We start from the raw sequence: 15,092 nt of genomic DNA, 5'->3' as shown, positions 1-15,092 counted from the left end.
AAACAATGCCATAAATCTTATTCAACGTTGCTAGATTCTGTAGCTCAAAGCTGTAAATGCATGACCTGTACCAAACAAACGCCAAATTCCAACCATTATATAAAATTGATGTAGCGAGGGGAGCGCGAGTCTATACAAGGGACTGCTTCTTCTTAATCCCGAGACTGTTTGCCAAAGGCTTCTTTGGCTTTTTGACCTTCGCAAACGACGGAGGGGGCATATCCGGCTTCTTCTCCAGAGCAGCAGTACTCGTCGACGGCCCATCCTCCTCGACAATCCGCTTGACCTTCTCCCCCGACTCCGTCATGAAAGCCTTTCTCGCAGCCTCCTCAATCTCCTTCTCCTCCTTCTCTTTCGCCTCATCCACAGCATCTCTAACCTGCGCTATCGCCGTCTCATCCCCCAACGCCTCATTCCTCTCAATCCTCGCATTCCTCGTCCGAATCTCATCCAACGCATCCGCAATCGCCATCTCCCTCTTCGAATCCAACATCTTCGACTCCAACTCTGCCATCTTATCCCTTTCCTCACGCTCATGCTCCTCGTTTTCTTCCCGTTCCAACCGATCCAGCGTCTCCTGCTCCGTCTCATGGTAATTCTCGGCCTTGGGGTCCCGCCACGGCTCGAAGTTCCGCTTTGCACCACGCTCGCAAGTGTAGTCCATGTTCTTGGGGTCTGTTTTGAAGGTGATCTCGCCGGAGCAGCGGGTGCAGCGGATGTAGAAGCGGAAGACGGGGATAGCGAGGTATTTTTCTTCGGTGGTTTCTTTACGCGCGTTGAATTTGCGGCCTTTGTAGATGTATTCGCCTGCCCTTCATATCAGTACTTGATTTAGATTAGAAACAGGGAGGGGAAAAAGAAAGCTTACCACATGAGGTACATTTCATCGAGAAGGGCGCCATCAATCGGACGGTGATGACTTTCGGGCCCGTTGAGCGCAAGTGCTTCGGCTTGCGAGTGATCGCGGACGGGTCGAAGTCCGGGGGGTAATATTTGGTAAGGACTTTTCGCTCAGACATGATGAATGTGCTGAATTAGAAAGTACTCTGTAGGTTGGGGGTGTAGATGTGGATGTGGTGTAGTTGTTGATGGCGACTCTGCTTTGCGATAGAGATCGACGTCGGCGATAAAGTCACGTGAGAGATGAGTGTGGTTTTTGCCTCAGGTATCAAGGAAGCTTTATTAACTAACGTAATTCCCGCCCGAGTGTCCACCCGGCCGTGTGGTCCCCAAAATCGCATCTCCTAGCGTCACCCCGAATTCAAACACCATGCCTCCGAAACGCACTCAATTCTGGCAGAAATCTATTAAACAAGAGGGCAAAATCCTCTTTACCATCATACATATTTAAAATAAAACCACTGAATCTATACGCGAGATTGCAGCGCGTTTTGAAGTCCGAAGTCTACTTTGTTACGCCGCCTTAATGGACAGCTATCTCGCGCTCAAGCACGCCCAACTGGCCATAAATTGACTGAATATGAGGAGGACTCGCTTGTCAAATGGATATTGGATATGGATATGCGTGGAGCAGCACCAAGGCCATCAACAGTGCAAGGAATAGCCAATATTCTACTTGCAGCATGCGGTTCTAGTCCACCACATACAGTTGGTAAAAACTGGGCTACAAGCTTTACCAAACGCCGACCGGAGCTATGTACACGATTCTCAAGACGCTATGATTATCGACGTGCGCAAAATGAGGATCAAAGGGCCTTATGTGATTGGGTTCATACTGTTCAACGTGTTAATGCTGACTATGGTATCTTACCTGATGATATCTATAACTTTGATGAGACTGGTTTTGCAATGGGCCTTATTTCTACTCATAAGGTAGTCACACGTGCTGAATACTATGGCCGACGAGCAGTTTCACAGCCAGGAAATCGTGAGTGGGTTACATCTATTGAATCAATCAATGCAAGTGGCTGGTCGCTGCCACCATGTGTGATTTTCCAAGGCCGAGAACTATATTGAAGAATGGTTCGATGGCCTACCGAGCAACTGGCGTTTTGAAGTTAGTCAAAATGGCTGGACTACAGATGAAATAGGTCTGCGGTGGCTTCAAAAGCTCTTTATTCCAAGTACTACTATGCGTACGAAAGGAAAATATTGCTTATTGATTCTTGATGGCCATAATAGTCATCTCACAGGTCAATTTGACCGACTCTTCAGCGAAAATGCTAATATATCTCTCTGCATGCCAGCACATTCATCTCACCTCCTATAACCACTTGATATAGGGTGTTTTGCTTTATTTATGTACAAGGATTCTTCCGTTTTCGGTAATCAGGCCGCTTTCAGTAATCGGGCCGACTGTTAATCCATAATTACTTTCATCAGCTTTGTTATTTATTGCAGCATCACCTCGTCTCTTCCTTCCTCATGTTGATTATTCCCGTCGATAGCTCACTAGGTAGAACTCATGCGTTGGAAGTTCCATTATCCTAGTAGAGCGCCGTGGCACATACACCATAGATGTATAATACTCGCGGCGCCGCCCACCAACCACACCACTTAGCCGTGCAACGATGTCAAACCTGTCAGTTGCCTGAGGTGTCAGAATCCAGCATCACCTAGTACTATTGGAAAGCTCTCGCAAGCTCCACCACTCTTTAGATAGTAGCTTTCCCTGATTTTGGTCGGGATATAGATTAACTCTCTGAACGCTTACCAGATGATTCGAATGGCACATTCTATATTGTCCATATAGCTTCATAGCAGCTCGTACTCTCTCAATCTCCGGATCTAATAGTATCGCTGCCGCATTATCTGCAGCCCTGACCGTGAGAAAGTAGTTGGGTTCGACACGCTAAAAGCTAACGCCAACGCTCTCCCGGTATCATGTCCCGCCGCTGGGACGGTGTATGACATAATCAATCAATCAACCAATCAACACACTAATATCACATGCTCACATTCCTTGGCGGCAGGTCTTCCTTAGCATCCATCTCTAATGATCATAATGATCATCTCACTACATTCTATTCCCTGAAAACTTCTTTTCTCAACTGATGTAAAATAATCCTGGATGGAAAACTGACACGTATCGCCTGCCTGCGTGTGTAACAAGGCCGTTGGCAATCCCTCTTCTTACAGTATTGTTTGTCAGGCAGGTGCATTTCTCGCCCTTATTAGGCAGGTGCAACTCTTGTTCTCATCAGGCAGGTGCAATCCTTGTTCTCGTCAGGCAGGTGCATTTCTCGCCCTTATTAGGCAGGTGCAACTCTTGTTCTCATCAGGCAGGTGCAATCCTTGTTCTCGTCAGGCAGGTACATTTCTAGTCCTTATCTTACAATGGCCGCCGCCATCACCAGCTGGGTGCTCAACCCAATCCAATCTTTGACAATGTCTCGACCACGTACTCGCGAATTATGGTGTGCTGTTCCTGGAAATCTTAGGCAGCCATTCTCTATAGAGTGCATTGCAGACCAAGACAATATTCAGACACTCAAAAAGAAGATTTGGGACCATGCACCAGCACACGCCAAGAAAGATGCAGCTGACTATGGTGATCTCACCCTCTACAGCCCTGTGGTGCAACTCAACTATGAAGAGGAGTTTAAGATTGATAATGGTGAACTTCTACATCCCCGCCGAATGGTCACATTCAACCCACTCTTCCCTGAAAGCAAGGATCCAGATGTGGATATTGTTGTTGTTGTTATGAGTGGAGATACCACTACACGGAAACGGAAGCGCTCTGAATCACAAGGTGGTGAGAATATCTCATTCTTAATGATCTTTTCATACTTATAATTAACATGTATATATGATAGTGGATTTATCTCCGAAACGGCTTATCACAGAGGATCCACATGTATGTCCTCGAGAGCGTACAGTGTCAGAACTCGCGGCCATTTTGGATGATGTGAACATAGTCCATGTGCGTGGAACTCCAGCCAGTGGGAAAACATATCTCTCTGAACTTCTGAGGCAACACTATCGCAAAGGGGGAAGAAGGGTTTCCTTGATCAAAAAATGGGAAGGTCTCGATTTTAAGAATCCTTGGGACAGTCTTGTCAAGCTTGTTGAGAAATGGAATGAAGAACTAGAAGGTGCACCAACCACTAGTTTCACCACAACTTCATCAGAATCCAAACATGACCTCTCTTGGGTTCTGACATCGAACACTGTTATTCTCGTGGATGAGGCACAGATGACCTACAGTGATGATGTGCTCTGGAACACAATCCTCAAAGGGAGACAGTCATCTCTTTTTGGTTATAATTTTCGACTATGTCTTTTCTGCTCTTATGGCAGTCCAGAAACAGGCCCAGATCAAACATTTTTCACTCCAGTCAGACTTTCTAACCAACAATGCATCTCATTGACGCCACAAAGCCAGCAATACTCACCACCTATTGGTTTATTTTATGACAAAGAAGAGTTCAGGGATGTTGTTTCACGGTCAATTCCAGTTGAATATCAAGAAACGTTCACTTTTGATGAAGGTGCCCAGGACTACATATTTGCATTATCAAATGGTCATCCAGGAGCGGTCGAATCCATCCTCAGCACACTTTTCCAGGTATGTACCAAATATGATCAAATAATTTTGGGATTCTTTGGACATCCCCATAGTGGGCATGTTGAGAAGCTTTATCTGAACCAAGAAGCTAACAGTTTCAGACCTATCGCCATAAAATCAAGCATAGACATATTAAGACCTTGACAGAAGATCATGTCATTTGGTTCCTGGAGGACACCGGCACAGTCTTTCAAAAACTAAGCACGCAGCCAGTTAATCGCTCCTTTCCAGATATATCAAGAGCTACAAATGGAATCTGCAACACATTGTGCAAAATCACAGAAGAAGGAAGTATTCCATTTGATATCAATAATGCAAGCATCAAGTTCTGTTATCAGAAAGGTTGGATTCACAGGGTAGCTCTGGATGGTGGTGATATTGCAGTTCTGCCATCGCGCTTACATGAGAAGTGATTCTCCTCACATACCCCTATTGTCGATCTGATCTGACCATCTTAGATACATCGAATATTGGATTGGCAAAATGTCAATACCCATGCCTGCCAGATTTGACTCACTACCAAAATTATGCAAAGAGGTTCTCCGCGAATTCTCCATCACAATTCTGAGGCATTCAGCTGAGGGCAAAAAGATATCAACTGCATCACAACCCAGACCTGTGGAATCCCAATATCAGGATGAATTCCACAGGGGATTTGTTCATGTAGCTGGCCTAGGCGTACCAATATCCAGTGAATGGTCAAGAACCAAGGATGGTCGAGTGGATTTCTATATCCCTGAAAAAAAATGGGCGATTGAATTATTGAGAGATCACAATAAAATTGATGAATATATCTCTCGATTCAAGGAGGGTGGAAAATATCATCCCTGGCTAAAAGAGAATATGGTCAAGGATTGGATCATAATCGACTGTGCGACTTCTTTACCAACCAAAGGTGTGTTCTCAGTGTTCAATTCAGTATCTATGATTTATTCCACTAATAACTTGATAGAGTTTTCTGAGCCTAGGCTATGGCATGCTGTATTCATCGATGATTATTCTGAATTGCGGCTGTATAACCATCAGAAAGCTCTTATTATGTCTGTGCATCTACATATTTGAGGATCAGCAGAGATAATATGGCTATTGCACTGTTTACATGCATGTCTTTCATTGTGATATCTTTGTTAGCTGTAGCCAACTTCTCAACTATCAAGCAATCAGATGAATTCACTTGGTTTCCTTTGTCTTACCTTGTGGCTTCTTCTCTCTCCTCTTCAGGGCTGATATTCTCGCCTTACGGCTACCTCGTTTAGATTGGGAATACTATCTCTTTTCATCTACTAGACCGAGGCCGTGAGAACCAGGGAAATACTATTAGAGGTTATAGACTCATACCTGGAAATGAACATCAAAGTTCTAAAAAAAATACTATTGACAAAGTGCTTATGCAGTCAACTGACTCAACTTCAATAGACTAAGCCTTTGGAAATAGAACTAGACATTATAGAATAGTAGGTATACCTCCATGTTTCCGAAACTAAGCCCTGATTTGAGGGTTGGCCATGGAAACTTTCAATTTCCTGTGGATCTCAGCCCTAGCTCACAGGATAATTGGTTATGTTCCAACGAGCTTGCTCAAAACTCCTATAAACGGACGTTTTCAGTTCGAAGTAACGAAGAGACAACCAAGCCCGTCATAGTCAACATAGGGCACCATCGTTCGGGTAGGTGACTGCGATACACTAACATCATTAGAGACGAATATGATATGGCAATGTCACCTTTGCAAGCTCAAAGCTTGTATGATAATTTCCGACTGATTTTCTTCCGCAATAGTTACATGGAATCGATCATCCGCGTAGAAAAACGCATTGGGAACATAGATCTCTTGGTCAAAGCGCGTGATATAGGCTCTCACATAAGTATGGAGAGGCTCGACCACTACTCCTGAGTCGTAGAAATCACCCTCTGGAAAGATATTGATATTGGTATGAATCTCCACGTAGTCCGGCATGGAGGGCCCCGTAGGGTAAGGGCGGACGTCGTCGATAAAATCACGGTGAAAAGTGATGGTCAGTTTTCCAAGGGCTCCTGCCATTTTGAAGACAAAGCAACGAACAAGGGAGAAAGATTGGAAGAAGCGAGTACAGGTAGTGTCGGAAAAGGTCATGATGAAAGGAAACTACCATCTGGTTCTAGGACCATGCTTTTTTCTGATCCATAGATCCGATCCTCGGGAGATTTTTTTTGACACATCCAGTTCGCTGTATTCACTAGTTATGACAATCTATCATCCGTCCTGGGCTCATTGATTTGGTCGGATCGATATCAAAGCTTTACGATACTTGCAGGGCATTTTTCGGCCCTGAGCATGGGTATCCTGCAATCCGGCATTGTAAATGTCCAGCATAAGGTACGGCGTCAAGTCAAGACTGAACTGTATTTCAACACGTATTGATGTTTTATAGTAGTCCAGGGTTGGAGACTTGATCAACTCTTGAATATGACTGTAATTTTTGCACGCCATCATGAGATGAGAAAAGGCGGAAGGAGGTGCAAGAGCAACGAAGTTTCCCGATGGGGAAAGGTGCACGTGCCAATTCGACGCGCCGTTCGGAGCGACGAAATAAGCAGCGTATTTGTTTGTCTTTTCGTTGCTGCGACAGACAACGAAGACAGCACAGACGAGCTTTTATCTCATCCTTATTGCAGCTGGGTTTTCGTCCCTTACGATCTCCCTCGAAAAACAGCAGTGGGAAGCTCGTCTTCGCGTCAACGAGGGAAGCTGTTTCCTACCGATCTCCGTCGTCTCTGCCCCTCCTTATGCCTGCAATCGCAAACACTTGACAATTGGATCTTTTACAACCTTTTTTGGAATTGTGCGCCGTCGAGTCTAGCAATTGGCCATGGAGAAATTCCTGCGCTCCTGGCGTCAGGATGCGCTGAACCGCGGACAACATGATGCGGCCATCTACATCGGCGACAAAGTGCTCGCGTTGACCAGTGAGTGACTGGGATACATACAGTCGCATACGAATTGGACACTAACAGTCGTGGCCATTGAACAGATAGCGACTCTGATGCCTTTTGGTTAGCCCAAGTCCATTTCTCCAACAACAACTACACGCGAGCCCTGGCCCTCCTGTCCCGGAAAGACCTCATCTCGAGAAGTACCGCCTGCCGTTACCTCGCTGCCCACTGCCATATCAAACAGAATCAATTCGAGCAAGCACTATCGGTACTGGGCGACCATAACCCAACCCACTTAATTCGCAATACCACCAGCCGTCGCAAGATACAACACCTGAATGGCCAGAGCCATGTCACCCTGCGCAATGGCAAGTCAGCTGCCTCACGCGACCGTGGAGAGGACCGGGAACGGGAGGATGCAAATAATATCCGTTTCGAGGCGGCCATGTGTTATCTGCGGGGACTGTGTTTTGCTAAGCAGAACGCCTTTGACCGTGCTCGTGACTGTTACAAGGACGCTGTGCGCATCGATGTCCAGTGCTTCGAGGCTTTCGACCAGTTGATGAAGAATTCGCTCATGTCGCCAGCGGAAGAGCTTGAGTTTCTCGAGTCTCTTGATTTTGACTCGATATCTGGGCCAGATCCATCGGTGGCTCAGGAAGCGGCTCATTTTACGAAGATGCTTTACACTACTCGCTTGTCCAAGTATTCGTCCCCGGCTATTCTTACAGATGCTACCGAGACACTATCGACACACTATAATCTCGCTGAGAATCCGGATATTCTGCTGTCGCGAGCAGAGGCTCTTTATACGCAATGTCGGTTTGCGGAAGCTCTCGAGCTAACTTCCTCTGTTCTATCGACACCGCAGTCGACCCAGGGTTCATCGACAACAGTGATCGCTGCTTCGAACTTACCGGCTCAGAACCATCTAGGACATCCCCCAGCAGTATATCCTTTGCATCTCGCTTGCTTGTATGAAACAGGTGCTACGAATGCATTGTTCCTTCTTGCTCACACGTTGGCTGACTACGCTCCGGAGGAGTCGTATACTTATCTAGCCATTGGTGTTTACTACTTGTCCGTATCCAAAGTTGCGGAAGCACGACGCTTTTTTTCCAAATCATCTTTGCTCGACCCACATTCGGCACCGGCGTGGATTGGCTTTGCTCACACTTTTGCCGCGGAAGGGGAACATGATCAAGCTATCGCCGCATACAGTACAGCTGCTCGGTTATTCCAAGGCAGTCATTTGCCGCAGCTGTTCCTTGGAATGCAGCATCTAGCTTTGAACAACATGTCCCTGGCCCACGAATATCTCTGTGCCGCCTATGCCATGTCGACGGGCGCTGCTTCCGGATCAGTTTCATCTGTCCCCATAAATCCAACTAGCGGGTCAGCTCCATTGGGTGGTGATCCATTAGTTCTGAATGAACTAGGCGTTGTTTTGTACCACCAGGATGAACTCGAAGGAGCCGTAGAGCTGTTCCGGCAGTCTCTCGCTCTGGCCAAGTCACTTCACTGCGAGCCAGGGGCCTGGGTGGCTACACGGGCAAATCTCGGTCATGCACTGCGTCGTCTTAGCCTCCATTCAGAAGCTCTGGAGGAGTTCGATGAATGCCTCCGCATTGGGGCAGGGGGCGCAAGCATGGGTTATACTCCGTTCTTGGGTGGCAATGGTGGCAGTACTTCTGGTGTATCGTCATCAGGTGTCGGGGGATATGAGGACCGTGGTCTAATTGGCTCGCTCTATACCTCTCGCGGATTGGTCTTGCTGGAACTTGGGCGTACGATGGAGGCCGTGACGACACTTCACGAGGCGGTCCGTGTTCTAGGAGCCAGCGGCGGTGGAGATGCGGCCGGTGGCGCTGGCGTTGCTGGAACGCTCCTCTCTCGCGCCCTTGAGATATGGGCGTTGGACAATCATGCAAACGATGAAGCATTAGCAAGACAAGAAATGTCGAGAACACCCGCTAGCCAGAGCTCTCGCTCACGTGGTAAAGGAAAGGAGAGACTTGCGTCTGCAGAGCCCGTGAGACGGCGAGGAGTATCACATGACCAACTTTCCGAGGATTGGACCGACGAAGTTGCCCAGGCCGAACCATCTGCTGCAGCACCCGAGACAATGGAAGATAAGGTGGAAATGGAATTGGATGAGGAGGCTGATGGACTACTACACCAAGCATTGAGCCGTGTGCGATGTGGACGGTCGAGACAACGAAGGGCAATCAGCAGTCCGATAGAAGAAGTCGACGAGACACCCATACCGGCGGTCAGTCGCAGTCGGAATCCGAGGGCTGTACGCGGTAATACCAGGTATTGATAAACGTGTTAGATTGTTGTTCTTCTACTGTCCTTTTGGTTGATGAGATTGGGTGCATATGCATTGCGAATGGCGTTTTGGATCAGCCGTGCTCTGGAAGGGTCGTTTTGCCTTATTCTTTTTGGTCTGATATCCCATGGGATTGGTTGCATTGCATCAGGCGTATCTTGTTTCTTCTTGTTTCTTGTGTTTGGCCGTTTTATACTTATACAGAAGCAAGAATTTTGACTGGTTTTTCTTCATACATTCACCCTGGAAATAATAAATACTGCTGTTTCTCTGTATCGCACATACGAATGAGCACTGCATAGGAATGATGTTGGCAACTATGCAAGGATGGATGCCGACACGGCACATCGTTGGATAAGGTTACGGCTCACTCTACTTTAACACTTGTTATGGTGTCCTGGAGAAATATAGTATCCATTTTGAATTCCTAGCCAGTCACGCCCATCTCCAAATCTGCACATCATTAGGTTGCTAACGTGTTCAACAGATATAATTACTGGCCGTTCAGCTCATATAAATTCTGGCAACGTTTTTCTCTTTTTTTTTTTTTCCCAACAAAAGACCTGCAATCATTCACCTTCATAGGATTTCTTCACCATGAAGAATGGTTGCGAAAACAATAAAAATGCCACAGGAGCGTTTCCTGAACTGGGTCTTCAAAACCTGGCCGCTCAATCCGAAAAACAAACTGTTTCGAGAATACTTTGGCGAAGACCGGAATGAGTGTATAACGTCTCCATAGTGCGGCAGCGGCTGTATGATAGTTTGAACGAGGATGTCCAGAAGCAACTGCGCAATCCTAACACGGATGTGTTTATTGGAGTCCTAGCAGGCCCGGGATACGGGTTTGCGGTGCTTGTTCTTGCGATCTACTGGTTAGGCGGTGTTGCGGTGCTTCTATGTTGGTTTGCCGTCTTCCCTATTGATCGACTTGAGTTCAGGTCATTGATCCTCTTCTAGCGACGTCCGTTCACCCGAAGAAGCTGAATACTCTACAACTCTGCAACGCAACCGCCCTGACGACAATCTGGGACTGCATAGAGAAAGTTCAAGCCATCAGCGGTCTAACTGGCGGCATCAAATTCTACACATTTGACGGCAGACCATCCCCGCAACCCGCTGAGATGGTGATCTTCGAATTGGGCACCTTGACTTCCCTAATCAACCCCGAAAAGGGCTGCATGATGTTCTAGACATCCGGCACCACAGGCTCCCCAAAGAGCGTTCTGCATTCCCGGCAAGGTGTAACGCTAGGGTTGCAAATCGCAATCGAAGCCATCGGCGCCACGTCCAAAGATATCTGGGTGCAGAGCGAACCTGTACATTGGATGGCTGGGCTCCACATGTTTCTCACTAGCTTGCTTGTGGGCCCTTGTATTGATATCCCCAAATTAAAATCAGTCCGGAGTGATTATTTGAGCGACTATTCTCGGGTGATACAATTTGTTTGTTCCTTGGGCCGACCTTTCTAGACAGCATAGCTGCTAAGCTTGAAGGGTTGAATAATACGGATGTGGCTGGCTATGAGGAGCTTATTCCTAAGCTCCGTGGGATCTGGAAGCTGCTCTTGGGGGGGGGATGGATGCAGGTGCGCCCGGGGACTCAAGGAATCTGGTGCAAGGTTCGAGATGAAGAGCATATTATGGCCACCTACGGCATGGCTGAGGCTTTTGGTTGTTTGGCTATGGCTGATGGGAATACTGGGTCTCATATTACACCGGTAAGTAGGGTGCTAAGACTGGTTATCAGCAACACTCTTGGAAGATATACCTACGACTTTGATCTTCAGGGCTCCTGTGGTCGTCGCCAGCAGCATGCAACTTTCAAGGCCAGTGGGTATGGTAGCTTTGTCTCAGAACACCTACACTGTTCAAGAAGTATGGCATCCCCTTTTTTCCCCTGTGGGCTACGTATAACACGTGTTTTCTGTGTAGGTATATTTCTGAGAACCCCGACGTGATGAAAAATGCCTTTGACTCGGAAGGGTTCTACCGAACCGGAGGCATCGGGAAACTCGAAAACGACATCATCTATATCCTAGGACGAGCATCCCAAGATGGTAAGCAAACCCATGCATCCCAATGCCACGAAAACATTTTAATCAAAAAACAGTAAGTAATTCGCTTCGAATGCTGGGAAATCTACGCACCCGAAGTCGAAGTAGAACTCTCCCTCGTTCCCCATCCTCCAAACCATCGTCCTCGGCGTGTCATACCCAAAATCCACCGACGAGTCGCAGTCTTACTCACCCTCAAAGATCAGAGCACCATATCACAGAAACTGGACATTGGCTCTCTGCATCAGTGGCTGTTCAATGACCGGAAACTAAACAAGTACAGACGACCAACTGTTGTGCGGATCCTGTGGCCTGGTGAGGTCGTTCCAGTGACTGCTTGGAACAAGCCGGTTAAGGGGAAGATTAGGGAGGCGGGGGTGTTGAGGTTTGGGATCTTGGTGTTGAGGAAGGGTTCTGAGGAGAGGCCGTTTCATTGGGCTAGGATTCAGGCTGATTGAGGGGTGTGAAGGGGGGATACTGGTACGCTTGGGATTAGGTTTGGTCTGTTATCTAAGTTTTTATTGCCATGTGGTTTGTTTGGTATTTTCTAGAGATTCGGTAAATCATTGTAGGGCTGGGTGTTGTTAGCTAATTTCTGTTTACAGGCTAACTCAACAGATGACTCTCTTCTTTCGTCCTTCTCTTCTCTTTCATCTTCCTTTGTTCCCTCGATATTGTCACATTCAAGAACATTCGCTCTGTTATAATCCATCAGGGGAAAGACACTATGATGATTACAAAGTGCTACCCCAAAACACCGAGGTAGAGAGACTTTCGGCACATAAAACTGACATCCGATGATCGACAAGCTGATATGCGTCTCAGGGTGCTCTTGTGGGTTTCAGTCATATCCTGGTCACTGTGCAATACCAGAAAGTTTTTAAATCTGATACATAATCTATCATACGCATAAGCGAACATACTATGAATAAAAGTGGACATTTCTCCTACGGTGGCACTAGCACCAAGAAAACAATCGATAATTTCTTGATCAGTGCGCCCGCTAAGCCCTCCATATTGATCAGATCTATATGTGGGCCTCGTTATGTTCATGACGTCTCGACTTGCATGGTCTATTGACGGTTATGGTCCCAATCAGTACAAATGTCGTCTGCCAACCTCCTTTCCACTGTGCAACCTGCAGGTCCCCGCTGTCTCTTTGGCTTCTGATTCGCGCGTGCCATCATTTTCTAGTTCTCCGACGCAAGATTGGAGAAAATTATTTGCATGGGTGGTCAGTCAGGATTGGAATGGATGACGAATTCTTCCGCAAGAAGAACAAGTCTTCCTTGTCTCTGATTACGTCGTCGGTGATGTGATATGGATCAGCATCGCTTGTACTCCGGCGTACGAGGGCGACGTCTATTGTGGAAGAGTAAAGTGCGAAAATCCTGCATGCCACGATCTTCATGGCCTAATCAAGACGCTCTAGAAAAGTTCTTGCAGAACCCACAAAGAGGTGCTAACGATTGGCAGTCGAAAAGCTTGTTACAATTGATCTGCGCGTGAACGTTTCTCTTCAAGCGTTCAGGGTCTTCATGAAGGCGCGATGTAGGACATGCTTGTTTGTGATTTCTGATGTCTCCCTCTTCTTGCGATACAGCCACGCAATAACTTTCGCAAGGGGGTGCACCATTCAGTGGGTACACCATGTTATCCCTTCTCAGCATTCAAACATGGCATTTTGATTCAAAAGTCTCGAAATGTCTCGAAGAAATCCTGGTCAGAGAGAGCAGCCACGAATTGAGCTCAACAAGCGACTGTCTTTTGTCGCGCCATAATGCATACCAAGAACGAAGAAACTCACCTCCATGTTCAGCCACGGGACGATGACAAGGCAAATTTCCCGCCCGAAGATCCGTCATCGTTCGACCAGTACCCAGATCGCGGGTGGCGTGCATGGCTTGTCGTTCTGGGCGCATGGTGCGCGCTGGTACCTGCATTCGGGATTGTCAACACTATAGCGGTGCTCGAGGAGTGGCTGTCTGAGCATCAATTGAAAGATTACCCCAAGTCGTCGGTATCGTGGATCTTTAGCCTATGGGTTTTCTTCTTTTATCTAGGAGGCGTTCAGGTTGGTATGCTTGTTTCGCAATCATCCCGACGCGGTTTGGCATTTTTGTACATTCTGTATGTTCTGTACGCTGATACATTGTGATCAGGACCTATATTCGATGCTCATGGGTTGAAGCCTTTGCTTATTCCAGGATGTACTGGAATCGTGGTATCGCTCATGATACTGAGCGTTTCTACCGGTAAGCAATGCATCCCACATCAAAGCCAACGCATTTGTTAACCTTGACAGAATTCTATCAATTCATTCTCGGCTTTAGCCTTCTAGGAGGGGTTACCGCATCGATGGTATTCACCCCCAGTCTCGCCGCCGTCAATCATTGGTTCCTGCGTCGCAGAGCCTTGGCAAATGGCTTCGCCAACACTGCCGGAAGCATTGGCGGCATCATCTTCCCCCTTATGGTAGGAGATCTCAGCGAAAAAGTGGGCTTCCCCTGGGCAATTCGGGTCATGGGCTTTGTCTGCGCCATCTTCTGCGTCGCCTCCACTCTCCTTCTCCGAACTAGACTACCACCCAACAAAGAAGGTGGAAGCAGCATCGACCTACGCGCACTGTGCGATGTACGACTCTCCACAGTAGCAGTCGCAATCATCCTCATCGAAATCGGCTTCCTCATCCCAATGACCTACCTAGTCTCCTACGCCACCTCCCACGACGTCGACGGCTCCCTCTCCTACCAACTAATGGCCATCCTGAATGCAGCCTCTATCTTCGGCCGCGTGATCCCGGGCTACCTAGCAGACCAATGGGGCCGCTTCAACGTAATCATCGTGACGACCTTCGTCTGTACAGTCTTGATTCTCGCCCTGTGGCTGAAATCCGGCACCAACGCGCCCGCCATCGTCAGCTTCGCTGCGTCCTTCGGTTTCTGGAGCGGGACGGCAATTAGTCTTGCGCCTGTTTGCGTGGCTCAAATCTCCAAGACGGAGGAGTATGGGAAGAGGTATGGGACGACGTATTCGCTGGTGAGCTTTGGGTCGTTGGTTGCGATTCCTGTGGCGGGGGAAATTTTAAAGGCGCAAAATGGGAATGTTAAGCCGGAGACGAATTATTCAGGCTTGATTGTTTTTGCGGGGGTTGCGTATGGGGGTTCTATGTTGTTTTTTATCATTTCGAGGGGAGTTAGTGGGGGGTGGGGGTTGAAAAAGATTTTCTAATTTCGGGTTCCGTGGCTTTCTTTTGGATA

At 47.5% G+C, this 15,092-nt stretch overlaps 6 protein-coding genes across 6 annotated transcripts; 4 read left to right on the top strand and 2 right to left on the bottom strand.

Annotated features, from left to right (window-relative positions):
* Positions 1 to 130: 130 nt before the first annotated feature.
* ACHE_50991S (Saf4/Yju2 family protein) lies at positions 131 to 1,019 on the bottom strand (the record flags this gene model as incomplete). Its single annotated transcript, XM_043280769.1, has 2 exons — positions 131 to 807; positions 869 to 1,019. The coding sequence occupies 2 exons, from the start codon at positions 1,017 to 1,019 to the stop codon at positions 131 to 133; spliced, it is 828 nt and encodes a 275-aa protein (XP_043138315.1).
* Positions 1,020 to 3,297: 2,278 nt separating this feature from the next.
* Positions 3,298 to 5,593, top strand: ACHE_50990A (crinkler effector domain-containing protein; the record flags this gene model as incomplete). Its single annotated transcript, XM_043280768.1, has 5 exons — positions 3,298 to 3,718; positions 3,780 to 4,531; positions 4,633 to 4,940; positions 4,990 to 5,426; positions 5,484 to 5,593. 5 exons carry the CDS (start codon positions 3,298 to 3,300, stop codon positions 5,591 to 5,593), a joined length of 2,028 nt encoding a protein of 675 aa, XP_043138314.1.
* Positions 5,594 to 6,251: 658 nt separating this feature from the next.
* On the bottom strand, positions 6,252 to 6,572 carry ACHE_50989S (uncharacterized protein; the record flags this gene model as incomplete). The annotated part of the gene is made up of 1 exon (XM_043280767.1): positions 6,252 to 6,572. The coding sequence occupies one exon, from the start codon at positions 6,570 to 6,572 to the stop codon at positions 6,252 to 6,254; it is 321 nt and encodes a 106-aa protein (XP_043138313.1).
* An 808-nt stretch (positions 6,573 to 7,380) lies between these two features.
* On the top strand, positions 7,381 to 9,767 carry CDC16 (anaphase promoting complex subunit CDC16; the record flags this gene model as incomplete). The annotated part of the gene is made up of 3 exons (XM_043280766.1): positions 7,381 to 7,477; positions 7,543 to 8,430; positions 8,506 to 9,767. The coding sequence occupies 3 exons, from the start codon at positions 7,381 to 7,383 to the stop codon at positions 9,765 to 9,767; spliced, it is 2,247 nt and encodes a 748-aa protein (XP_043138312.1).
* A 1,651-nt stretch (positions 9,768 to 11,418) lies between these two features.
* On the top strand, positions 11,419 to 12,290 carry ACHE_50987A (uncharacterized protein; the record flags this gene model as incomplete). The annotated part of the gene is made up of 3 exons (XM_043280765.1): positions 11,419 to 11,612; positions 11,711 to 11,835; positions 11,893 to 12,290. 3 exons carry the CDS (start codon positions 11,419 to 11,421, stop codon positions 12,288 to 12,290), a joined length of 717 nt encoding a protein of 238 aa, XP_043138311.1.
* A 1,322-nt stretch (positions 12,291 to 13,612) lies between these two features.
* ACHE_50986A (MCT family MFS transporter) lies at positions 13,613 to 15,063 on the top strand (the record flags this gene model as incomplete). Its single annotated transcript, XM_043280763.1, has 3 exons — positions 13,613 to 13,910; positions 13,995 to 14,087; positions 14,138 to 15,063. 3 exons carry the CDS (start codon positions 13,613 to 13,615, stop codon positions 15,061 to 15,063), a joined length of 1,317 nt encoding a protein of 438 aa, XP_043138310.1.
* Positions 15,064 to 15,092: the final 29 nt, after the last annotated feature.

This window comes from Aspergillus chevalieri, chromosome 5 (assembly GCF_016861735.1).
Source record: "Aspergillus chevalieri M1 DNA, chromosome 5, nearly complete sequence".
In the NCBI taxonomy this organism is placed as follows: domain Eukaryota; kingdom Fungi; phylum Ascomycota; class Eurotiomycetes; order Eurotiales; family Aspergillaceae; genus Aspergillus; species Aspergillus chevalieri.
Note: the sequence above shows the minus strand (reverse complement) of the source record. Positions and strands in the feature narration are given on the sequence as shown.